The 26,845-nt window shown below is 43.9% G+C and overlaps 1 protein-coding gene across 2 annotated transcripts; it reads right to left on the bottom strand.

Moving 5' to 3' along the window:
- On the bottom strand, positions 1–26,845 carry PODN (podocan). Of its 2 annotated transcripts, none has more exons than XM_050307562.1 (11): positions 22,647–26,845; positions 20,103–20,341; positions 18,444–18,537; positions 16,859–16,923; positions 12,715–12,824; positions 10,620–10,776; positions 8,617–8,732; positions 6,108–6,765; positions 3,596–3,744; positions 1,746–1,947; positions 1–684 (listed from the first exon to the last, which is right to left on the bottom strand). In XM_050307562.1, the coding sequence occupies exons 1-10, from the start codon at positions 22,678–22,680 to the stop codon at positions 1,779–1,781; spliced, it is 1,791 nt and encodes a 596-aa protein (XP_050163519.1). In that variant the 5' UTR covers positions 22,681–26,845; the 3' UTR covers positions 1–684; positions 1,746–1,778. The 2 variants fall into 2 exon arrangements, with proteins under 2 accessions (XP_050163519.1, XP_050163520.1); XM_050307563.1 differs by having other exon boundaries at positions 23,616–26,845.

Below are 26,845 nucleotides of genomic sequence, written 5' to 3'. Positions count from 1 at the left end.
TGGAAGGCAGACATACAGATTTTATATATATATATATATATATATTCACAAGAGAAATAGTTTTATCTTAAAACCTTTCTAAAACAGGAATATACTGCAGGTTTTGGCAGTCGAGATAAAATATTATGGGATCCAGCCTTACTTTGTTTTTCTCATCCAAATATACACATTGTTATAACAGGGGAATAGTTGCATCCGGAATTATTAGTGTTGCTTGATGACCAAAATGCCTCATAACACTGCTCCACACATGAAACTACTGCAAATGTTCATCTTGCCTGATCACCAACAGCTTCTTTGGGGTGGAGGGAAAGAAAAGCAGCTTACACGTGGTTCACTTAAAATGCAGTGACAAAAATGGCATTTGAAGGCATGTGTTGAAAACAGTCCCATATTACAGATGGAAACAGTGAAGGAAGAGAAACAGAAGAAACAAAAGCCAGCTTTTGTGAGTTCCCGAGCAATCCCTTATGATCCTGGGTCTTGTATAAGATGATTTGGAAGCTTTGGAAAGGCATTCAGGGTCTTTCCCTGAATAAGGCACTGTAACACACTGTCTTCCATGAGCCTGGCTCGGTGCCACAACAGTTTCTGTGGAATTCATTGCACGTTCTGCTAAGTGCTCTCTGTATATCTATAGAGATATATACACATAGACATATATGTAATTTTCCATATGTTTTCCTGCAAAACAGAAAAATAAAATAGATTACATAATGCAATACAGAATTCAGAGTAAGATAAACTTACACGTGCCCCAAACTAAAGCAGAGATACACTGATTTTGAAGTTATTTGTCCTCTAAGTCTGCAGATATAAATTACTTCTTGCCTCACAAAGTCTTCATATAGCCCAGCCTCGAGGTCTGATGTTTGACTTTCCAAGTAGCTTCTGCCCTTTCCAAGCCCCATCATCTTTTAAGCGTATTAGCACTATTCCTAGCAATTCCCTGTGTCACTCTCCGTGACAAAATGTTGATTAGGGAGAAAGCTAATTTTCTTTTTCCACTCTTAAAGTTTAAACCTCCAGAAGTAAAGAGTAGTCCTCAACCTCATTGTTCTTTTAATATCAGATGCTTAAGAGATACATTAAGCAGATCACTTTTCTTATGGAAAAATGCATGCTCTTCAAACTTTATTCTCCCTTCATCTTCTCTTCTGCAGTTGAGTATAAGAGATTCAACTAGAAAGACTATTCTTTCCATAAGAAATGTAACAAGTATAGCATTATTTTCCCACTCCAAGTGGTCAGTGATTTAAGTACTGTTTGAGACAGGCTGTAATCTTAATGCCATGTTTAACAGACAGTGAGTCTAATCTTACTTTAATTTGCATAATTTTTTAAAATCCATTTCACATGGGCTTCTGCATGAGTAAACTTCACAGTTTGTTCTTTGTTTTCCTTTTGAACTACCTGCTTAAAAGTTATCATGAGATACCTTTTCATTTTTTGTTATCAGAATTAGTAAACAAGGACTGTCATATTTAACTGTTGTGCCCGCTGTGGCCATAAGCAGAAGCCACTAGTGAACAGTCCACTGCCTCTGATAAAACACAGATAATGATTGTTCCATTTTACAAAATAATTTATTTTCAATCCTTCTTAATTTGCAATTCACAGTCATGTCTTAGTGGAAGTCTTTGAGTCCAGGGCTCGATCACCCTTGTTATGCTTTAATCATATGTGTAAACTGGAATTATTTGCACAAAAGTCTGAGAACTGAATCCTTGAACTACAATTGTTACCTCCCACATGGTGTGATTGTGCGAGTTCACATTTTATCTCAGTTCTTCTTCCTCTTCCTCATCTTCCATTTCCTCTTCTGAATCATCTTTATTCTTTGAACTGTTGCTGAATTCAAGGTTCCCTTCAATGTCCAGTACCTGTAAGTGCTTTAGGCTTTGGAAGGTACTTTCTTTCAGTGCTCCAACTGCAATCTTATTAAACCTGTAAACAAATAAAAAGGCCCTCCTGTTAAAATAAACCCACTTTTTATATCCAACACAGAAATGAGGAGACTTGGAGGAAACCATCCTGCAGAGTTCCTCTAACTTTCCACTGACCCAAGTTACTCTGTCTTTACACTGACCCACAACAGCACTCCAGAAGTGCTGACTCCTCTGGATGGGGGAAGGAGACAAAATCATTATATTGGAATTCCTCCCCCAAAAATTCTTTCTCTTGCTATTCTGCTTTCTCCTTCCCAAAGAGGAAAGTCATCTGCTCCATAACCCACATTTCAAAGTGTAGCTTGGTTTTTCATGAGATTCTCTGTCACCCCTTGATACTTCAGTTCTTCACCCACAAAACTCAAAATATTGGTACCAAGTATTCCTTAGGAAAAAAACAACATGCAGCAATTTTTCAGCTGTTATTTGTGTTTCCAGGAGCACAAATAAACTAATCTGCAGTTTAAGAACCTCTCACATTTACTGCTTGGTCTGCGACTTGTGAACACGCTTAAAATCATATTCTGTCTAATATTCCATATGTATGTTATTGTTTCACAGTGATTAATAGTCTCCCATTAAAAAATATGACTTAGCTTGGGTGGAGTTGCCTCCTAAATATGTTAGCAAAACTGTTTTGCAAATTCCTTTCTTCTTTATATAGAAATATAGAATGTGGTATGTGGTTTCTGGTTCACATCCAAGCATTCACTAAAATCTCATAAATGTGAGCAGCTGAATAGACAGACTGCTCTAATTTACACCAGACTTTGTAATTTCATTTGCCTGGTATGGAATCATTCATCCAAAAAGGTATGCTCCAGAATTATTCAGAACTACAGGGCACTTTAGCTGCATACAGACAAAATAAGACCATATTTAGTCTTGTGCAGACTAAGCTTTTTGAACACATCCACTGGACCAGCTGAACCAAATATTCTATAGGGATTGGTAAGATACTTCTAATAAATATTTTCAATAATATGCCATCAGTTTAAAACTGAATATATTAGTGGGACAGATTCTTGCTTCACTTCTTGTGGTATAAAGCTCTACTTAAAATCAGTTACATTACTGTGAGTTTACAGTACATGTAAAAAAGGTCAGTATCCTATAAAAAAACATCCTCATCCAACTGACAGAGTGGGAAGAAACCCAGTGAAGCTTCTAATCTTAGTTACGTAACTGTCACAGTTGTAACTTGCCACTTATTTCTGACAAAACTATCAAGGGAATGTGCACAACTTCCAGGTCAGTCACACACCCTCACCAGAGGGGGATTTTGTCAAAATCCAGGGCCAACAGGCACAGGCAAAGCTGCGCTCCTACAAGTGGACTGTAAACTTCTGGCTCACAGTTGAATATTGGAATATGACACAATGTTAAACATTAATTTCCTAGAATTACTAACATGCCAATCCATTCTAATAACCATAGAAAAGACAAGCTCTCTGAACAGAAAGAGCTTACTATGTGTATCCCTGTCTTTCCTGAGCAGATGAACATCGTTTCCTCACATATTACTATAAAACAAAGTTGCTTATTTAGAAAGTTAGCATTTTAAACGCTTCCTAGAAAGTAAGCAATTATAAAGTGGACAAAGAAGAAAACAAATCTTGTGTTTTTAAGTGGAAACTGGACCTTACCTGAGGTAAATCCCCTTTATTTTGGGTGTGGATTCAAAAGCATGCTCTGAAACCGTTGTGATCTTGTTGTTCTGGAGATAGAGATATTCCAGAGATTCCGGCAGGCCCAATGGGATGGAGGTCAGCTGGTTGCCAGCCATGTCTAGTGACTGCAACGAAGAGACAACCAAGGGGCAAATAAATAACTGAATTTAAATATTATAAACACTCTAGAAGAGATTTAAGTTTGAAGTGATATTTATTATAGCATAAACTAATTTATTCTACCTCTAATTTGCATCTAGGTAAGTGTGGCCAAGACAATTCTACTCTCTTACACTGCATAGCATCCTGATTTCACATCAGACATCATGCTGGTTTGTTTTGGAGCTCCAACATTTCTTTATCTCTGTCCCCAGGCTTTAGCCTATGCCTGCTTTAGGTAAATTAAAAACAGGCTGGGTTTGAGATATGCATGTGAATTTCTTGGAAGCTGCTACTGCAAACACTTCCCTGGCTAAGGTTAGGAACTAGGTACAGCTACACATAAAAACATCTGGAAACATTCTAACATGGAGGAAGACATCAGGACTAAAGGTCATTATCACTCCTCTGTTTAATTTTATGCAAGAGAATAGATCGATAGCAGTGTTTTGTTACCCTGTATTGCAGCATTTTCATAGCACCAAGCTGACACACACTACTTACACACTATTCAAAGCTACACTTCTGCAAACAACATGATTCCAGTGTTTTTATTCCCCACACAATGCCAGTCTGGCAAACAATTATCATAGAATCATAGAATTGTTTGGGTTGGAAAAATGCTTTAAGATCATTGAGTCCAACTGTTAACCCAGCGCTGCCAAGCGCATTATGTAAAAGTCTTGCTTTGCAGTTGCAGAAAGTCTGCAGTGATTTCCATGGAAACAGTGAGGACTGAAGCCTTTACTGAGTACCTGCACGATCAGGATCTTATGTGCTGGTTATCAGTCAAATGCACTCCAGTGCACCAACTCAGAAACCACTTGCACAGTTAAGCCCTTAATGATGAAAAATACTCAGCCATAACTATAATGGAAACAACTGACCAACAGTAACACTGTTCCAAAGAAAAGCACCAGCCAAAAATGAACCATTAGTCCCACTGAGTTTTAAGCGTTTGCTATTATCTGAATCCTGTTTGATGGGAATGGGGTTTGCTGGGGGGTAGGTCCAACTGCAGGACCAGTGTTTGATTCTCCAACACGTTATTGTGGCTTGACACTGAGGAGTGACAGTAGAATAAAAGTCCCATGAAGTAGCTGGAATGGGCCCTCCAACAAAGAAAGCTTATTCTAACCAAGTCAAGCTGCCTAACAGATCTCAATTTTGTTTGAAAAATAAAACAACCTATATTTTTATTAAGGTACTGCAGGAAAACAATCTCAGCATCTGTAATTCTCAACAGCATCTTCCTTCCAGGCTACTTTTCATGTTAGGTATATTTGCACACACACACACACACACACACACACACACAGACACATGTGAGTGAGGCACCAAACAAATGCCAAGTGTATTATTAAACCATGGGCCAAATCTGCAGCTGATGCAAACCAACAGCTCTGCAGATACTGTTGCTGCATTGCTGATTCACATTAACTGAAAAACGAGCTATTGTTTAGTCCCAGAAACAACAGAAAGGGCAGTGTTCACACAGATTAACGTTTGGATTGTCTGGACACACACTGGGGCCAGTGTGCCATTTGCTCCATGTCCCTTGTCCCTGACCTGCTCTGGGATGTGCACTCTTTGCCTGCACAGTGCCCACATGAACCTGCAGTGGCTGCCCTATGGCACAAGTAATGCCTTCCACTGCAGGAAAGGGGCTGTTGCCTGAAAGGAAATGCAGACAAATCCTTCAGCCAGTGTAACGATTGTGAAAGGTCATCTTGCACAGCACAAATGTGACTGTTCCAGCCTGCCTTATGGTTTGTGTTTAACTTTCTCCAACAATTAAGCAAATGAGAAGACTGCTGATTGAATCCAGACCTCCTAGCTGCTATCCAGGTGCCTTAGCCAGCTGAGCTGCTAAATCCTACAGCTTGGCCTGTCTGACTATAAGCTGATGTGGGGGCTTTGAGAATTAAGAGTGTTTTTGTTTATGCATTCCTTCCTCCTGCTGTCTCTATTCAGAGCTGATTTTAAATCTTTTGGGAGACAAGCTATTTGAAAGGCCTAATTTCAGTTTTAATGACAACATTCACTAATGTTTATCTGAAAATATAGGACACTGCTAGGGCTCAGAAACAAAGCTGTCTTTACATTTCCCAGAATTAGCAGTCCACAGTGGGCCAGTGCCCTGGCCAGCAGTGGGAGGTACCCACCTCTGGCACAACAGCACATCATTTCTATCTAGAAACAGAGTATGTAGCACTTACAATGCAAGCCCAAGCACATCTAGTACTGGTGTTATGCAGTTTGGCTTAGGCAGACAGACAGATAAGGACATCAGCATCACTACAACAACTAGAGAAGGTGTTGTTTCTACCTGGAGACTGCTGAGTTCTCTCCAAGCTCTTGAATAAATTGAATTCACTTTCAGTTTATTGTTGCTCAAATAGAGTTCCCGCAGTTTTGTCATCCCAGACAAAGTCCCTTTTGGGATGATGCTTATCTCGTTCTCCTTCAGCTTCAGGACCTGCAAGTTCTTTGGAAAGCCAAAGGGGACCGTGTGGAGATTGTTTCCAGAAAGATCCAAGGACTTTAGTTGCCTCAGCTTACGGAAGGCCTCCCGATGGATCTGGGGACTTTTGAGCTTGTTGTAGCTCAGGTTCAGCTCTTCAAGGAAGTAAGTGGTAGCAAAGTCATTCCTGTTGATCTCAGAGATCTGGTTATGAAGGATCATAAGTGTTTTCACGCGCCGGGGCAGCCCACTGGGAATCCTTTCCAGCATGTTGTTGTACAGGTGGACAGTGTGCAGCTTTTTTAAGCCCTGGAAGGCTAATGGGTGAATCCCTCGGGCTTTTAGTTTGTTATTGTGGAGCAGAAGGTACTCCAGGTTCTTAATTTGGGTCAGCACATCTCTGTCAATCACCTTAATTGCATTCTTCTCCAGGTGGAGGAGGACGATGTTTCGAGGTAAACCACTTGGGATTTGTGAGAGGTTATTGCTGGACAAATCCAGGTATTCAAGACTAGACAATTTCCTTGGGAAAGAAGGAAAGAAAACATTCTCCATTTAGATTTGGCAAGGTGAAATGATAACCAAGTTCCCCTAGGATTTTACAATCTTTGCTTTAGAGTCTTTTTACCCAGGACAGCTCCTGCTACTGACTGTCCTTTTTGTCTCCTGGTATGACAGATGAGCACAGCAAAACAGCGAGCTCCTGTATTGCCATTAGGCATTCAGACTAGGCACTGCCATTGCTCCCCAGCCACACCAGCCACAGAAACCTGCCAGAGTCCACAGACATCCAGACTGCCACAGGGCTGAGTTTTGCAGTCACTGTTCTCTCCTTTGACACCACCGACAGCAACACAGGAGCACTTTCGGTGGAGAACTGTCACGAGGAAGGTGCCACAGGAGAGCCATCAGAGCAAGGAATTTAGCTCCCAGTTTCACAGAAACAAAGCCTGAGCAGAAGGAATTTCTGTCTCTCTGAAAGGATATATTGAAACTGAAAAGCAGGTCTGCTTTTTAGATGATGAAATGTTCCTCTTATGTAAAGCAGAAACGCTAACTCAGTGTCCTGGGCTAAGGTAGTGAACTCCTCCTGACCCTCCAGCATTATGGAAGTGAGTTAGGACTAGAGCTGCTTTGTGTAAGCTACTGAATCTGGATTCCATGGTCTCAGTTGAAGCTAAATTAAATCCTCAGTTCAACCACTTATACCAACTGGATGTGGATCAATGGTATTATATGCCAGGACTGAGGAATGCTGGATTCCCTGTATTTCAAGTCAGTTTCTGAGTACAAATGAGACTTTCAATCTGCATGGCACTACACAACCCACTACAAGTGACTAGGAAGTGTCCAGGAAATGTGACAACTAATGCATTACAGAAATTACTTATTGGTTACTACACTGCCATTCACAGCTATCCAAGCATTGTCTGAATGAATAAATAGACTCTTTGGGTAAAGAACTGCATTGCTGCAATTTGTAAGGTTTCCCCAGCTTGGGAACTTCTTAACAGAGATTATATGTCCAACATGACCTGGAGGTGGACTCAGCACAGATATAGTGAGCTACTAAGGGAGGTTTCTGGGAATGGGAAATGGAAAAGGAAAGCACAGTTTGATACATTTTCATGTCTGGAGATCAGGAAAGTTTGCAGAACTAAGTTATGCGCAGGACCAATTATGTGGTCTGGATTTTCAGGTAAAACAAGGGCAACACTCAGAGCAAACAGAGAAATAACTGTTAACTTTTCCAAGTGCTAAGTCCCAGGCTAAATTTAGGACAGCCAAAGGCTATTTCTGTTGCACCAGTTTGTAGCAAAGCTTTTGCAGCCATCTGGCTATTGAGCAGCACCATTGCATCCCTGCCTGCTCCAGTCTCCTGCACTGGGGCACAGCTGGGCCAGGTCAATTCACAACTGTGTGTCTGTGGCTGCTTTCAAGTCTCCTTCACAGAAACACAGAAGTGGCTTCAGCAAAGATGAAGGTCTGGCCTTGACTTCCAGTGAAGTGCTGAACTGCCCTGGAAACTGGAAAGTCCAGAGCAACCTCAGTTTTGACTGGTTTGGAAGAACAGAGGCTGGCTGCCAGCGTTGTTCCAGGTGGCTTTTCCCAGAGGGCACTTAGTACCTGCTGGGACTGGGGCTGTGGCAGTCAGGGGGTGGTGCAGTCTGTGCCTTTTGTATAAAACTATTCTGCAAGCACTCACTCAGACCTCTGCCTTTGAGCGGCAGCATCTGAGATTCAGCAGGGAAATGCACAGTGTCATTCAGCTTTTAACAACTTTGATTTGTGTGGTGTCCTGTGTTCAGTGGATGTACAGCTGTACCCCAGGGGGCACAGACACAGAGGTACAAGCGGCACAGCTCAGTCTCACCAGAAGGTTTCGTTGTCCATTCCCTCATTAGACAGGTAGTTGTTCTGTAAGTACAGCTCCCGCAGACCTGTGAGGTCACTGAAGGCTCCTTTGGGAATCTTCTCCAGCTTGTTGCTCTAGAGCACAAAGCACATTACTTGGCATGAATCGACACAGGACATTCAGGTTCTGTTCAGCTTACACAGGCAGTTAACCTTCAAGAGGGCTAGACATAAGATATTTCAGGGGGCATTACAATCCCACTGAACAAATAAATACAAATACCAGGCTGAAATAATACAAATTGTTTTTATTGATTCCCCATGGAACCTTTGGGCTAAGGAGGCAGAATTTGCTCTGTGCCTGCCAGACAGTTTTATTTTGCATTCATAGTCTTCCACCTATGTGCAATGTGTAATGTAATTTAGGCAACCACCTCTGGAGTTTGCTCAGAATTTCTGGGTCTTGTAAGACAGATTTCACCATAAAGAAGAATTAGGCTGGAAGCTGGGAATCAGCCATCCTTCCAGCATTAATGTCATTCCCAGAGGTACAGTTCCTGAGTTTAATTACTCCCATGGCCTTAGTGTGGCTTTGGAGTAGCCAGCAGGCAGACACAAATAAAATATAGAACTAAATGCCACTTAGAAATTCTATACAGGAATTCTAGGATATATAAAAGGATATATAAAACACTGACACCAAACTTGTTAAAATTCCCTTGATCCATGTACACACAATGATGGGATGGACAGACTGGACCAGATGCATGTGCCACCTAATATAGATATCACCAAAGATAGATTTTGGCCAAGTGTCTCAATGAATAGTAAAAGAAAAAAGATCTGTCACATCATAAGTACAGCTTTCAGACACTTTTGGTCCACTATTGGCTGTCTCTCATTTCCCATTGTCCTGTTTTTCCCCAGTCAAAATATCAAGGTAAATGTAACTGCTGTAACAGCAAATAAAACACTCATTTCTCTCATCAGCATCTCTGCCCTTAACACAACTGAGGACAGCAGGGAAGGAGACAAGTTCAAAGCAAAATCCTCAGAGATCCCTTTGGGAGACAATGATTACCTATAAATGTCAAAAAAATGCAGAGGACTAATAAGTTCATACTTTGCAGAGAAATTCAGTGATTTAAAGGATCGGACTGGTTGCCTTTACTGCTCTTCAAGCTGCAGAAGCCTGTTCTCTAGAAGACTTTAACAGGAATAAGTGGTGAAACTTTCAAGGGAAAAGTGAGTTGGGAGGCAGCAGAGAACTGCCTTAGTGCAGGGGCTGATAACAGGCTCCAGCCTAACCATGTCCAAGGAGCTGTCAGCACTCGGAGCAGGCGGATCCAGGGCTCCCCACCGCTGCAGCTCTGCCACTGTTACAGGGCTGGGATCTCCAGCACAGACAGGATGAAGCCTTTTTATCAAAATCAGATGACATGGAATTAAAAATGCTGGAGAGTAGTTCATACCATAACTTCTGCTATTGCACTGTTGCTGGAGAAGCTGTAGCAGCAGAGAATCACTGATCCAAAGTGTGTTGTCTGAACTGCCAGGGCAGTAGCAAACAGCAGTCACTGCTGCTGGGAAACAGTGTCTGTGTGAAAGGAGTTAGTGAGCAAAGCCAGCACATGGTGGGTAAGCAGCTGTCAGGAAAAACAGCACCAGTGGCAAACTTAACTGGAGAATGATCCACCTTCTCGCTCTGCTATGTATTAATGTCATTCTACGCAGGGAAGAGACCAACAATGCCATTTGCAATTATGTTACCCTGAAAACACAGAAAAGCATTTCTGTCCCCTGTGAGCATCCTGGTGTTTTGCAAAAACACACAGTTACTCATGGACAACAAAAGAAGGACATGGGAGACAGCAACAGCTGAGGATATAGCAGAGGAGACTGAAAATGGGCCTGGGGATGTTTCCAAGTGCACTGGAACGGCTTGGCTGTGTGGGCTGAATCCCACACAAACACAGAACTTTGTCACAACCCTAAAGGAATACAAAACTTTGTTGTCATTACCTGTAAGTGTAATTTATACAGTGCTGGAGGGAGATTCTTTGGAACATACTTCAAGAAATTGCTGGACATGATGAGTATCTCCACATTAGCAGAGCCATTGAACATGTTATCAGGTAACCCAGCATCTGAAAGTTTGTTGTTATGAAGATACACAGATCTATGGGAAGGAGATAAAAGATGAAGTTCAACACATAGTGAGATATGGAGTTGGTTTTTTTCCTGGGAGAAAGCTGTTTAGAACTAAATTTCAGTATTTTCTTCTTTCCTTGAGTTAATTGGATTTGTTTTTAAAATGTGCCCTTTAATTTAGCAAGGGATGTAGATGCAACACCAAGTGGTTGGTCCCACTACTCTCTGAAATCTAAGTCTATTCAAAATCCAAACCTGCACATGAATACAAATTTCAGTCTCTCTCCTAGAACTCAGAAAGGCATAAGATACTGACAGAAAGACAGCAGATTTAGTCTGGAAGAATTTTGGTTTTTAATCGGCCTCTGGGATTGAGAGAAACAGGGTTTCTTATTTCCCTTTGCTCTTCTTACTTTAAGTCTTTAATATTCACAGAAGAGTTTTTCCAATCAGGTTTTCAAAAATTGATTCATTCTTTCTTATACAGCTTTCAGTTCTGTACAAAACAATGCACCCCTGGGAAGTTATTCCTGCTTCTCACTGGCTCAACTAAATGAATTCATTTGACTTCTTTTTACTGACTTTGATTCCCTCTCCCTTTCCTGTGTTTACCCCAAGATGCAGCAGGCAGCCAAATTTGTAGGGACAGGTTAAAACTGCAAAAGAGCACAGTATCAAAGTGTGCTTTTTCAACTTGTTCTTGGATTCTCCACCAGTTGCAGAGAACTTGGCAACATCCTTCTGGAAGGAAGGAAAGGCTCAGTATGGAAATACAATCGTGTGATCACACACTCCAGGGAGTTCAGAGCCACACTGGAAATATTGTTTACCCTGCATGGTCAGCTGTACTTTTAACTCACAAACATTTGCCCTTCTGAAAACCTTGCTTTCCAAATCATCAGTCTGAGACCATGAACTCTGCTGGGGGCAAATAAAACAACTGAAAAAACTGTGTTAGGATTTTATATCAGCAATCTTGGAAATCAGTGAGTTCCCATTCTGATTAAAATTAGTGTTGGTATAGGAGAGTGTGAGAATCACTTCAGAAGAGTCAGTAGTTTCAATATGAAATCAAAACACAGCAGCTTCTGCACCTCAGATTAAGGAAGAAAACATGTGTAAATGTGGTTTCTTTCATCATGAGATATTGCCAGAAATCTGTGAGTGACTCAGCCTTTTCAGGTTCCAAGAGCCCAAGAGACAAAAGGCCCAGTAAGTGCAGGGGAGCTGCAGTGGGAATGGAGAGTTCCTCAGTCCATCACAAGATTGGACTGCAGGGGCTCAGCTGGGTCAGCTGCTATCAACTGCTTCCAAACTTGGCTGCACAAATTGCTCCCAGCAGAGTTTGGGAGGTCTCTGCAGGAGTTGCTGCCAAGTGTCCATCCAGATTACTCAGAGCCCCTTTGGAAAAGCCCCTGTCTCCCAGGAGGTGGTCTGTGTGCATCTGAATTTGGGATGGGCCAATGTGCTGCACTGGATCCAGCTGAGCAAATCCCCACCTGAAACCAGCAGAGACTCTGACACCAGATCTGAGGGTGTGAGCCACTTCTGAAGCTGCTGAAGCTTTCATGGAATTGAGTTATACTCACCTGCACTGAGTACTGCACCCTCCACCCCATTTTATTCTCAAAAAAGAATGGACTAGAATAAAACTAGAGATTTCTAAACATTATTCTCCATTTTGAGGAACTAAAGCTCTTCTTTTCAACTCTTATAACTGACACACAGATGAAAGGGGGACAATTTCATTTATATATGCAAAAGTGTCTGGCAGGCAGTAAAAGCCCTTGGAATGTGTTTGTTTGAGAGATTATTTGATCTTTCATGCTGAGAATAATAAACAGTCAACTTCTCTCCAAAAAACACAAGTGGGCAATGACATGGCTTAGCCAGATAGTTTCTTATCACCCACCAGTTGTATCCAAGCAGTGGCAGAACACTGTTGTTTTACTTCCCAGTCCCTTACCTCAAGTTTGGTTTCTGTCCAAATGTGAGCCCATATATCTTAGTGAGATAATTGGCTGCAAAATCTGCACTGATCAAGGCATTTGGTAGGAATTTCGGAGCCACTGTTAGCTGGAAAAGAAATATACAGGGGAATTCAAATTAAATGCAACAAATGTTTTAACCAAGTACTAGACAAGCAGTAAAACACTTGCAAATTTATCTTCTCTAAACGGTCAAAAATAAATTAAACTGATGTGGATTGCATGAACAAAAACAAATTGTCCCCACTCACTAATCTCTCCAGGAAGGAGACAGACTTTTGCTCTAAGATATGAGAATGTTTGTTTGGGTTGGAAGAGTCCTGTCTCTTTTTGGTGGAAGATATCAAGAGATTGTTATTCAGAGAGCAAACACTTTGCTTATTATTGTTCCTAATTCCTCAGTGTGCTGTGCCAAGAAACTCCAGCCCACCTCACAGTGACCTACTGCTTACTCCCTTCTGAAAGGATATTATGGAGAGCAACTGTCACTTCATGTATCTGTTCCATTGCATCCATTTACAGGGATCTCTGCAATGGAGGATCCAGGTTCCCAAAGAACAGAAAAGCTGGGTTATCAAAAGGGACTTCAAAGCAAAGACCTACTGTACAGTGATACCTTTTCAATAAACAAGTGATGTATCAGAAAATACAGAAAGGTTCTGTCTCCAAAACTTAACAGTTGACAACAGGTACAGGATTGAACGTGTTTGCTCTTGGTCTCTTGCTGGTTTTATCAGGGATTTTGAAAAATAACACTAGAAACATGTGCACCTGAACAAACTGGTGGAGTGAAGAGCACTGATCAAATTAAGCTCAGTTTTACAGAGCATCCAGATAATGCAATAGCCAGGTTCACTGAGTGGCTGTTAATAGCAAAGTCATAGTCATTCACCTGGAAACCAGGAACACAGGTTACAATCCAGGCTGGAGGAGCGTTTTCTGGGAAGCATAAACCCATAACATTTTTGCATGAAGATTAAGGCCTTGGGAGACAAATTATTAACACAGTGGTGTAACAGAGAGTCCTTGGGCACAGAAACAGAAGGCGCTGAGTTGCAGTGGGCAGGTGCAGTCCCTGTGGTTACAGGTGTTCATTGCTGGGACCACCCAGTATTTTATGTACACTCTGGAGAGAACTTTTCTAGTAAGATACTGAATTCATTGTCACCTAAAGCTCTGAGATCAAGGTAGGAAACTGGGATGATGAAATCTGTATCCAGCTTGAAGTTCATGGAATCTGTGAAGCTTCTTCCTCACAGCTCTGTTGTGTGAAACAGAACCTGGTCCTTTCAGCCAGCAAGGCACAGCAAGACTCACAGGAGGAGAAAACATATTTTTCAAATTTTTTATGATAGTGTAAAACCAAAAATATTTAAGATATGAACACTGTGTGAGAGAACAGACACTTCACTGGGGAACTGCCTAACCCAAGCCCTAAACTATGTATTTACCTAAAGGGTGTCTACACCCATCTAGTGTGTCAAGTGTGCATTGATGAACTATAGCCATGAACTTCCAATTTACTGGACTAATAATGCAGTCCTTTCTTTAACAAGGATGAGAGTACATTATTTACTGTTCTTCATTTTCAGCTGTCCTGAAATCTCCACCCTTAGCCTGCCTTAATTGTTTAACGGTCCCCAACACAGAAGAGACCCCTCCCACAAATGACACTCCTGTCAGTATTCCCAGGTACACAAGCAGTGGAATTAAGCATCCTGCACATTACTGCAGTTGCCACAGCACTGCTCTTGGCTTCATGGCAATCTCCCCTCTCCTGATGTGGGAGATGTGCTACCAGGGAACCGGATAAAGGCACTCACTCCTCTCTGACTAGGAAGGTCTGACAGTGCCTCAAATAAGTCTCTACTGTGACATAATAATATTGAGAATTCAGACACAGGAAACAACACTTAATCATTTTCACACAGGGTGGCACATTAAAGCTCTTCTCCAGATATATGGTCAGTTAGGTCATAACTTTTATACAAAACAAAGGGCATGGCTCAGACATGTGGAATGAGAGACATCAGAACCACAAGAAAGAGGAAAGAGAAGTTTCATCCAGAAAGAGTTTTCACTTGCTCAGGGCTTTGCTTTGGCATTTCAGCACTCGGTCATGAGACTGATTCCACTGGTTGATTGCTTGAAGGATTAATGCTGGGTTGTTGTAAGTATTAGCAACAATGAAGTTGACTGAACAGCTTTGTCCAATTTATTGCCTAACAATCTGCATTTCTCCAGCTGCAGTTTCCTTGCAGCTTTACTGCTGGACCTTCCTTTCCATATGGCAGAGAGTGTTTTCTCCACTGTTAGCTAACGAATTCAGAAGGTTAATACAAAAGTTATTGCCAGTTTTGAAACAAGTTTTCTTGCTTCGATCAAGCTTTGATATAAAACAGAAGTCTTGGATCCAGGTGAATCCTGGATCACTTTGGGAATAGGAGGAAATGCAAAACCTTCTGTCACCAGCTTAGAGTAAACCATGACAGCTCAGGACCCATAGTTTGGTGAAATAATTTCTTTACTGTGCATACTGTATGAGAGATGCAAAACATGAGAATGGGGTGAAAAATTAGAAAGGAAACTACAGCATCCCTTCTTTCCTTGAAGTGCTTGTCCCTCATAACCCACAGAAGGCTTTCAGTCCGTTACATTTCTTTTCTCTGACCACCTATGCCAGTTTAATGAAAGATGGTTTAGCTACATCTGATGGGATCACAATGGAAGATAAAGACGCATTAAGATAATCCATAAAACAAGGAGCAAACTACCAGCAAATCCCTGCTCTCCTCCAGACACCGCAGTAACTTGATCCGCAGTGTTTCCTGCAGTTTGAAGCCAATCTGGTTTGTCCTGGCTTGGGATGTATAAAGAAATGTGTTATTTTTGTGGGTGCACAACTTCTCACTATAACTGCTTCTGACATTCGCTGATGTTGGCAATTTCTTTTGGGACTCTTTTTTCTCTGCCGTAGAGCCAGAAAAACCAAACACTTTGTTTTGTCACACAGGGAAAATCAGAGTGCAAGGTTCTGGAATATTAGTCACAGTCTGGCTTGTTCCTTTTTATGGGATTATTAACTGCCAAGATTGTTACATGGAAATGGTGCTTGAAAGGGAGAAAAGAACACAATGTTACTGTACTGAGGAATGGGTTCTATTCTCAATCACTCCATACATTTCTGTATGGAGTGATTCTGGATGTGTCTTGGACTGACTGAAATCTGAATGAGGCCACATGTATTTAATTAAAACATCAAATGGTCCCAGATTTTAAGAGGATAATAAAATATATATAAAGACATAAATATATATATAGAGAGAGGGAGGGTGGGATGGAAGGGCAGGATTTTTGTAGACAAAGAAGCTCTGTCTGATGTTTTAACTTATATTTTTCTGTGGTAGCCCAGTTTCTTTTGTAACAAATATTTGTGGACAATCACTGGGGATAAAGAAAGCCATAATGGGAACCACCCAGATGTAAGGGTATGTGAGAAGCTATTTCATTTCCTAGCCTTGGCATGAAAGATGGGCTTCTGTCAAGACATCCAACTTGGGTCAGTAACAGGAAAGCACTCAGGATCTTCTCCTTTAGAAAAAGCATTTCAGCTCCTGCCACTGCAGCTGAAATAATTAATTAATGGGAGTCAGGGAAAACTGGACAGCCTTTGACAGATCTTGATGGCTCAAACACAGGTACTAAGACCTGTTTGTTCACAAATTTTTGTGAACAGCCAAATCTGATGAGACAGTCAGCGTTTCACACCATTCCCTCACAGTTTAATTGCATGCAGGCAGAAACCAAATGTGCATGCAGCTGATCCAAAGCCCACTGAAGACAGTGGTATTTTATGCATGCAGAGGCTTTTTGTACCTCCCTACACAAAGAAAACCTTTCACCAGCTGCACAAATAAATAAGTGTTCAAAATAGACCTGCATGTGTAGCCTCTAAATTTTTCACGTACTGATTGTCTTGACCTTAGATGGCCCTGCATTAGAATATCACTGTAGCAAACTTTGCTTATGTAGTATGTACATTTTAGAAGAATTGACAACTTGCTCATTTAACTTCCAGAACCAATTTGGAAAAGAACTCTGAAAGGTTTCAGAGCCACTTACCTTATTGTTTGCCAGGTACAGATAATTCAGGTTCTCCAGATGTTCAAATGCTTCCTCTGGCAACCCTTAAAAACAGGAATAACTAATCAGTGACACTGGCACCTTACTGCCCCTCTGAGTGAAAATACCAGGGGGCAGCTTTCTCTCTCAGGTATTGTTCATGTGAGATTGAACTATTTTTTATGGCCACTGAAATAGTCTGACTCACACCTGTTGTTGGGGTTTTTTTAAATTAAAAATGCCACAAAACAACACTGGCTGTTAAGAGCAATGGAAGGCTATTAGGAATGCTGAGCATACAAGGCTTGTGGCCAAACCCCCTGGCCGGGGTCGAGGACAGAGCTGGGCAGACCCTCTCTACAGCTGATTATTGGTGCTTGCAGCAACCACACTGAGCAGTTTCTTTTATACTTTGCTTATGATTCTGCAAATCTTTTTTCTTGCAAGGGCATAATCTGAGGTTGCCTAATGAATGGATCTGATGTATGACTACATAGCCAAAATCACACCAGTATCTGCATGTCACAACCCTTCCCTCGCTCCCCACAATAGAGAGATCCATCCACACAGCAACCAGCTCACAGCTTATCCTCCCCCAGGAATTATTAATTTTCAGCTGAGCCACTCCACATCCAGCTGATCACACAACCACAATCGCTGTCACAATGGAAACACTGCAAGTAACACTTTCCCCTGGCACTGAGATAACCAGGAGTCAAAGGTGAAGCCGTTTCCCATGTCAAAACACTTTGGAAGCTCAGGGCTGCACTGCAGCTTGTGAAAGGAACAAGGCCCAAGGTAATAATGCCAAAGGCTGAACCTATGAGGCACAGCCCTTCCCCATGCTGTGTAGGAGTGCTGTGCCTGGGGCCCAGGGGTAATATCCCCACATTCTCAATAAAGGCTGTCCCCTGACATTGCAGTAAGGAAAGCAAGAGCATTCAGATCACAAGTAAATGGGATGCACAAGTTAACAACAATTAAATCTTTCGCATCCCGTATCATGCTTTCTTACTATTTACTACAATTCCTGTTTCTTTTGCTTTCCTTATCAACTTCTTGTCAAGTTTCCCTCATAAGCATATGGCAGAGCAAGGAAAACCTGCCTACTAAAACCAGAATGGTTTTGGGAGGGTAGAAATGTCCTTATTTGCAATATATATTTGTATTTATACCAAATTCAGTGAGGACAGAACTGGACTGAACTCCACTAACTGCCTGCCCAGACTGAACTGAACAAGGTCGGTCAGGAGGAAATCTCTGAGCACGTGGAGGTTTCTGGTTCCCCAGAGCATTGCATGGAAGAGCCTGAGGGACCAGAGGGAGTTTCCTGGACGAGGAGATCTCACGCCACAGCACACAGAGCTGCTGCCAGGTCTCCTCCTGGTTCAGCAGGGCTGCATTCTTGTACACTGAGTCTTGTGTTTCAGATGATAAAGTGTCTCCACCATCTGTGTGATGGCCAAAGGAGCGAGGCTTGCAGAGAACCACTCCAACCAAGTCAATCCATCACTCTGTGGCTTTCTTTATCAGGTGTCACTGGTGTTCTGGAGGCTCTGTCCACCCCATGGCTCTGCCAGCTCACCTTTTGAAGTCAGCCTGTTGTTTTGCAGATTGAGAGTTTCCAGTCTGTAAAGACGAGCAAGTTCTTCTGGAAAGATTTCTTCTATTTGGTTATTCTAAGAAAATGGAAAGTATTAATCGTGAGCAAAGTAATCCAAGAAGGATCCCAGTAAACCCAGACTGTGAATAAAATCTGGAAGTGACCCCACCATGCCAAATCACTGTCAGGACTCCTCTCCATAATGAGCCATACTCAAATCTCAAAACCAAGACATCCAAATCCAACAGCATTGGAAGACCTGAACTTCTGCTCACCCCCAGGAATACCTTAAGCACTGGTAGCACACAGAGTGAGATTATGCCTGGCAAGTCCCATAATCCATCTGCCAAAGCCAAACCTCGTGGCTGCAGCACAGGCTGGCATGGTGGATTTCCAAGTTTATCACTTCTGTTATCCCTGGGTTGTTTGAAAAGCCACTTGTCACAGACAGGGAGTGTCAAACTGGGCTCACCTTCACTAGTCCCACTGTCAAGGGTGACTGCCATCAGACTTTCATTAATGTGCTGATTAACATTTTGACCATTAATGAGTGATTCTATTTTAGCATCTAAGGGACCAGTTAAGGTCCTGCTGTGCTGGAAGCCAGGCCAGTGCACAGCAAGTGACAGCTGCTGCTCCAAAAAGCTGCTTTGCTTTTGGCAACAGAGGCAGGAGCCATGGCTAGCACATGCTAGCTTACATTACATGCCAGCTTACATTACCATTTTTCTAACTGGAAAGCTCTGAACAAAATCTACATTTCATCCATTGGACACAACTGGCAGATAGGAGCAATAGACCAAAAGCAATAGACCTTGATTAAGGGCAAGGCATTGGAAATCCTGGAACTGCTGCCACTGCTCAGAGGTGGCACAGCCACAGGGCTGCCATGCTCTGGCCCTGCCATACCTGCAGGTGTCAGAGCACTGCCACAGAACGGACACCTGCCCAGATGCTGGTCATGGGGATCAATTAACTAACAGCAGAGCATGGAAACCTGCTGACAGTCCAGGACATCCTACTTCTTCTACCTTAAGCTGGAATCTCACAATCTTACGTGTCCTTATCCTGACAAGACATGAGGTCTCTGGAGTGGAGCCATTTGCTGCAGGCATGACATCAGTGTCCCTGCCACAGGCAGTGCCACTGGGGGTGAGGGAAGGCACCGGCTGTGCCACCCCTGCTCCTTGCTCAGTTCATGTGCTGAGGTAGAGACGGGACACGAGGGAACACGGGCTGGCCCTGTGTCTGCACTGGGTCACTGTGTCTGCAACACCTGCACTAACAGCCAGCGCTGCCCAGAAAATTCTCATTAATGAAGTAACTTAGACCATCCTTCTCAAAGACACCTCAAAATGAAAGGCCTTCACCAGAAACAGCAATTTTTAGTTCGGACAAAAAATTCTTCTCATGAAGCTGGGAGAGACCAAGGAGAAAAATTTCGTATCTTTTGCCCTCCCTGGATCTGTGGGGAGAGAACTGGTGCCGATTATCAGGCCCATCCGTCGAGAGCTGCACCTGCGGCTCCCGGTGGGCAGGGCCGGGCTGAGGGGAGCGGGCAGGGCCGGGCTGAGGGGAGCGGGCAGGGCCGGGCTGAGGGGAGCGGGCTGAGGGCGGGATGCGGGCACGGCGCGCCCTTACCTGCAGGGACAGGTGGTTGGTGAGCTCGGGCAGCAGCAGCGGGAACTCCTTGAGGTCGATGCCGCCGCAGTCCACGACGCCCTCCTGGCTGCAGCCGCAGTCGCGGGGGCAGGCGGGGCCGGGCCGCGGGGCCGGGCCGCCCCCGGGCTCGGTGTGGGTGTGGGTGGCGCAGCCCAGCGCCAGCAGCGCCGGGAGCCCCAGCAGCGCCAGCAGCGCCCGGCCGCCCGCCGGCATCGCCCCTGCGGGCCGGGACAGCGGGTCAGCCCCGGGGCACGGCCCGGACCAGAGCCCGGCGCCGGCCCCGCTCTCCCGGGGCGCCTTCACGCCCTCTCAGCGCGGTTGCGGCAGCGGGATGCGGGCCCCGGGCACAGCATCCCCCGCACCGGACCCGACGCCTCCGGTTATTTATTGCTTTTTTCATATTAAGAAATGCCAGGTGATCCCGGAGATTCATGCAGTGTTAGTTCAGTGTGGCTGTCGGTCGCACTGCTCCTCACAGTTTTGCTTAGGAAGAAACTCTTCTCGTTATTTAAACAACACAGAGGCTGCACAAGAGTGGCTCTCGGAGGGGCTACTACACGTGCACGGAGCAAAACAACAAAACCTCACGGCTACTGAAAACAAAACGGGCTTCCTATGGATTTTGGACAGTGCTGATCCGAACCTAAGAGGCCTGGCTCATGTTCAGCTTTTATCTTTCTGGCAGCAGGTTAAAATAATCCAAACAGAAGTTGGATACCGACTGCAGCAGCCAGCTGGCCCTAACCGAGCCCCCTCGGTCCCATTTGTTGCCCTTCTCAGATTTCATACGTAAAGGTTTGCAGTCAGGGCTGGTTATGGCTTGTCTTTTATCCTCTTGGCTATTCTAATCAAAAGCATTCGACAGTGATGAGAATTAGTTAGGCTGATGTTTTAAGGTGAAAAGGCACAACGGATTCATGACATGAAATAAGTACTCTGTTCACCTCTGCCAGCCCACATTCCTTCTTTGAATCAGAAACAAGAACCTCCCAGAGCCAGACTGGCAGCTGTCAGAACTGCACATCTCCATTTACACCCACTGGGCTTTGCTGCTTTGCACCAGGGGCTCTCACAGATTTTTGGGTGGTTGGGGAGCATTGGACAGATCCTGCTCTCTTCACAGTCATGAAAATCTTACATTTCTTTAAACATTGACTTATACTTGAAGAAATGGGAGCAGGTGGGACTACAGGCAGGGCATCCCTCAAGACATGGATGGTTTTGCCTTTGTCCTGGTCTTTGCTACAAACATGCTGGGTGATTTTAAGCATTTCATACTGTGTGCTTGATCCCTCTTTCCCCTGCTTCACTATTTCACAGCTTCCATATAGTTGAATAGCTGAATATAATGAAATTAATATCTTTTATAATATAAAACATTCCTTGTATGGCTGCTAAATATTAACAGTGAGATCAAAACCGGCCATATGAGTATGCCAACAGTGGATTAGTAAAATCTTTAGCATTTGGTGACCTAATCCCAGAAAATATTTCAGAAATCTTAGGGAAAATAATCTCAGAAGGTATCTCAGGTCTCTAACAAAGTATTTTCCCTATATATCAGTTTACCCTTATAGATACTTACAAAAGAAACTAAAGAAAACAATCTTTTATATGCAGGTCCCAACCAGCCCTGCTGTAGCAATACAAACACAGTTATACCATGGTTGGGACTGGGCTCTGTAGATTTGCAACATGCTGACTTTTCCCCATATGCAGCTGAAAGGATGTTAAAAAATTAACAGGAAATATTCTATGTATTGCACAATAAAATTGCAGAGGCAGTCTCACCCCCTTGCCATCAACATGCACACTGTTGTCTGCTACAATGCCTTTGGAGTGAGTGCTGCTCAGGGAGACAATTTGGATACAGGAACATCTGTGTACATCTGGAGTGCAGGCAGTAAAACCAGGCATGACTGTGATTTTTAGTTCAAAGAAAGTCTGAGGTAACTCACTCCATTTCAACTCATTCCCATGGGCCTGATCCAAAGCCTTCTTAAGAAACTTTTCTAAAGGACTAGCTCAAAACCCACCAGAAACAGTCCTCTTCCCTGGCTGTAGGTGGGCTTTGGATCAGGTCCTGCCACCCAAAGGCTGAAGGGACCCTGAAACCAGCTCAGGGGCTTCTGTAGCTGCATCTTTCTGAGTCCAGACAGAACTGGCACCTGCCCTTTGGTGCCCCACAGACACAGTGCTAACAAAAGGCACGGTCTCCAGAGGTAAACTGAAGTTTCAGGAGTTACTCAGTGACCACAGTTACCTCAATAAACAACAGAATCCCTTTCAAAGTATCTCATCTCTGTTATCTGTATTATTGTCCACACACATTCTCACAGGACACACACACAGAGATAGGAAAAACATCCACCAAATGAGAGGATTCTCCCTTAAAATCAACAGCTTAACTGAGCTTGTTGCACTGAATATCCTTGCTAAAATCTGCAGCTGAAAGGCAGACTGCTGCTGCTGCAGGTTCTGACAACCCAGCTTTTAAAACAAATAAAGTGCTGAAAAACTCACCTTTGCTGTCAGAACTGAGCTGAATGGAGAACATTTGTGTTGCCCCCACAGGCTCCCTCGCTCATGCCATGTCAGTGACATGCACTGAGCTCACAGCAGTCTCCCCTTTCCGAGCCAGATCCTTTCCAGATGTGAGCAGCAGAACGAGAGAGAGCAACAGGCAACCCTCTACCAACGAGAGCTTCCTGCACTTCCCAGCGAAATCGGAGAGGAATTTTCCAAAGTCACCATATGGGAAAATGTGAGTAGGAAAGAGGAAGCAGCTATAGACTGAACAGAAAGCCTTGGGAAATAAACAATCTCCCATTACTTTTTGTCAACATAGTTCGCAGGCTCCGTGAGCGATGCCAAAAGCCAGCGTGCTGGAATTGGCACAGGAGAAGCAGGGATGGTGTGTGCTTCTGCATTTCCCTGCAGCAGACTGGAGCTGCACTGGGACTAGACCTTTGATTTTAGCTGCATTCAACCCAAAATCTGAATCCCAGGTGGGAATGTCCTCCCATTCTCTGGGGGTCTGGTTCAAATTAGCTATGAGTGACAGATCAGCAGTTTTTCCTGCATTTCATCTCCCTCCCCTTTAACTCTCCCTTGGTTTTCAACCTATCAACTGATCTTCTGGGACCAGGGATCGATAGGCTGAAACCACAGATGTTTGAGAGGCAGAGTCCCCAAATTTGCTTTAACACCCCATCTACCCAATCTCTTTTTTATCTTCTAAGCCCCACATTACAGCACTAACACCAGAACCTTCCACCACACACACACACCCCACTCAGCCCAGAAGCCTCCCATTCCTTATTTCCCCCCTCTTGGTGAAAGCACAGAAACACCCTGTTGGTAACACAGTATGCTCCAAGTGCAGCAATACTTCCAAGAAAGCAACACAGCTTTTTGTCCCTGACAGCAGAGTTCCTATTTTAAATATAAAGCCACCTGTTCTGTGAATGCCCCCAGAGCTCCAGACAGTACCTCCACAGAACCTGCAGGGGATCTGTCCTCACCAACAACACGACCTTCTTGCTGAATTCCAAATAAAGGGACACTGATTCTTTGCTCTCCACTCCAGCTGAACTAAAGCAATTAAGTTATTTCCTCCCTCTCTTCATCCAGGCTTATATCAACTGGAACTGATCCCCCTCTGTGCCACGTGGAAGTTTCAAAAGTTAAGAGTGGGAAGTGCGTTTTTACTAAAACAAAAATAAAAACAAAACAAAGCTGGCTGCTTTTCCTTAGTGATTCAGAGATGCAGGACACATTTTCCTGCTACCCTTTCTGAATTACAGTACCCTGAGTCCGTACAACAAAATGTAAATAGTTTTTGCAGGGAGGAGAAAAACTGTGCTTATGTTGGGGGCCCACCCCATCTCATCCCAGTCTGCTGAGAGAAAGGAGGAGGAGGAGGGAGATCATCTTGCTCACTCTTGATGCCACAGCAGCCCACAAGGGAGAGGAAGAGAGCAGCATCACCCTTCCCCAGAAGGGCATTTTTATCTGGTTTTTGTTGTGTAAGTGTAGTAATTAGCTGTCAGGCAGCATCTGGAGGTAGGGCATCATAAAGAGGGGCACTGTGCTTCCTTTAGTGGGGAAACAGAAGCACCCAAGTGTCAGAGCCAGCCCAGGATTATCCATCAGCACAGAGCCAGGACTGGACACCAGGTATTATCTCAAATGCAAAGATAACACACTCTGTTCATTCACTGCAGCTTTCTGGGGCTTCCAGAGCAAAGGACTCCCACTGCAAGACTGCCAGCACAGAATCAGCTGCAGGAAACATCTCCAGGCAACTTGAGTCCTTGCACTCTTGCATGTTCCCTGCTGCTGGGTGTGAGTGGTGCTTGCAGCCAGCATGAAGAAACATTTTCAGGTTTAAAAAACTAAAGACTCACTTTAAACTTTGGTACAGTTACTTCTGCAGATCACAGAAGGCTGAGAACCAGGTCCTGGGGCACCCAACTGCTGAGGCAGCTGGGACTGTGCCACAGCACACCCAGTGCCTTTTGCAACGGGCCTGGCACACAAGGCTCTGTGCAGGGACAACCTCCTGCCCTGCCCCAGCAGAAGAAGGCCCCAGTGGAGGTCAAGGACAAGCTTTGCCAACCTGAGCTCTTAGATTTCAAAGGTACTCCTGCAGACCTCAGCATCAGCAGCGTCCAGGGCCAAGCTGCAGTAAGGCAATATATGGGAGACCTGCTCAGCTCTGACTTTGCAACTACTGCTACTGTTCTGAAGAGATTACAGCTAAATTTAGATGTGATGTGATTAACTCAGGTAGCACACACACAGTCAAACAACAGCATGGCAGAGAACAAAAGGTACAAGCAGAGGAGTGGTTCTACAGGCACCAGCTCACCTGTGATCAGCATGGAGCGAGGCAGGAGGCATTCAGGAGGTGGAAGTTACAAAATGGTCTCTATTCTCACCCTCATTTATCTGCTTAAAACTCTACAGAAATACCGGGGTTGCTGAGGTGCTCACTGCTATGTGCTGATATCGTGCCTCTACTTGAAAGGAGAGAAAAAAGACCATTGAAAAGTCTTTTAAGTAACTTGCCGTCATTTGCTTCAAAAAATGAATGATCAAAACACATGGAATAAAAGGGGTTTTGTCTCCAAAGCAGGAAGGGGAGTACTTTTCAAACCTAAGAATGCACAACAGAGCCTGGCTATGAGCCTATTGGCATCTGTGTCCTGATCCCAATGAACTTGAAGATGTCTGTTCTCCCAGAGGATGTTTAAAAAAAAATGAAAAATCCATGACTGCTTTTAATCTACCTGAAATATGGGCTACAGACACAGCATATTTCATACTTGTTTTACACTATCCACGTTCCTTTTAGGCTGCTGCAGCATTACTAGGATATTTCTGTTCCTGTATGGCAGTACAGAACTAACATTTCCCAGAAAACCCACCCAGGGCCATACAAAACCATCTGCTTTCAAGTTAGCAGTGAATTCTTCTTACAGATACAGGGCACAGAACAGCTCACACTGTCACTCCAACAAATTACGCTGCTGTTTATTTAAGTAATAAAGGCATTTGTTCCAAACAGTCGGGGCTTTTTCCAGCATTTGTTCTCCACATGTGGTTTGCTTCCTCAAGTGTTGATTTTTCAGAGTTAAGGGACTTTTGCCTGCCTTTTATCCAGCAGGCTAATTGCATTCCTCCTCTTTTCTGTCTAACGAGAGCTGACATGCAGCTCAGAGCTCTGTACAACAGGAAGCCCTGTATTTCCTGTTCCAAGGAGGTAAGAGTTTAATCTGACCTCAGATGAATTGGACATATGGGAAATGGACAAAACCAGCCTTGTGATTATCGGAATTCTCCTCTATCATGAGAGGGAGTATGTTGTCAAGTCTCTTTATCCCATCCTTTTGCAGTCTGAAATGATCTGTTGCCCCAAAAAGCAGCTCTTCAGTCCAGCTGCCACCAGCCATGCTCAGCTGGGCACAACCTCCTCACTCTGAGGGGTGAGGTCACAACCTCCATCCCTCTGCTCCTCACCAAAGGCACCCCACAATACCCTGGACCAGGACTCGCTTCCCACAGGGAAAGCCAGGATGGTGGCCCTTGCCAAACTGTCCATTCCCCCTCTGCCACCTGCAGTTCTAAACACCTGCACTAGACACGGATCGCACTCCCCAGGGAGTTATTTCCAGGGGTCCAGACAGCCCCACACACCAACCTGCAGCTGCAGTCCCTGCTCCCCCCAGGCTGCCTCAGCTGCCCATGGATGTGCCTCATTTACCCAGACAGGTCTCTTGCAAACATCCCAAATTCAGAATTTTGCAATGAATTCCTACTTGTTATCCTGATCAACACAGAGACTGAGATTTCTCAAAGTGGCACATTTTCTTTTGAAAAGCACTTTCTTCTGATGACTCAAATATAAGGAAAGCAGCAATCACACTCTTGACACCGTATCTGTTTTCAAAAGTAAGGGTACTGCTCTGCACTGAACCTATTTGTGATCAGGCAAAGCAGCAGGGCTGAAACACAAAACTCCAGTAAAAGTTTAAAACCAAAATCTGTGCTCCAAACCCAAAACATCCAGTCAAATTCCTGCAAGCCAGATCTGCTGAGTCAGCAATCACTCTGCTCACTGGCTCCAACCCTGCCAGACCATTTGCTTCTCCTGCAGCAGTGAAACACATTTTACTTTATCCTTTACAATGAACATTCCTATCTGCAAGAATTAGCAC

The sequence above is a fragment of the Myiozetetes cayanensis genome, unplaced genomic scaffold (assembly GCF_022539395.1).
Source record: "Myiozetetes cayanensis isolate MyiCay16 unplaced genomic scaffold, myiCay2020 scf12, whole genome shotgun sequence".
Classification (NCBI taxonomy): Eukaryota; Metazoa; Chordata; class Aves; order Passeriformes; family Tyrannidae; genus Myiozetetes; species Myiozetetes cayanensis.
The sequence above is the reverse complement of the archived record's forward strand: the minus strand, read 5'-3'. Positions and strand labels throughout refer to the sequence as shown.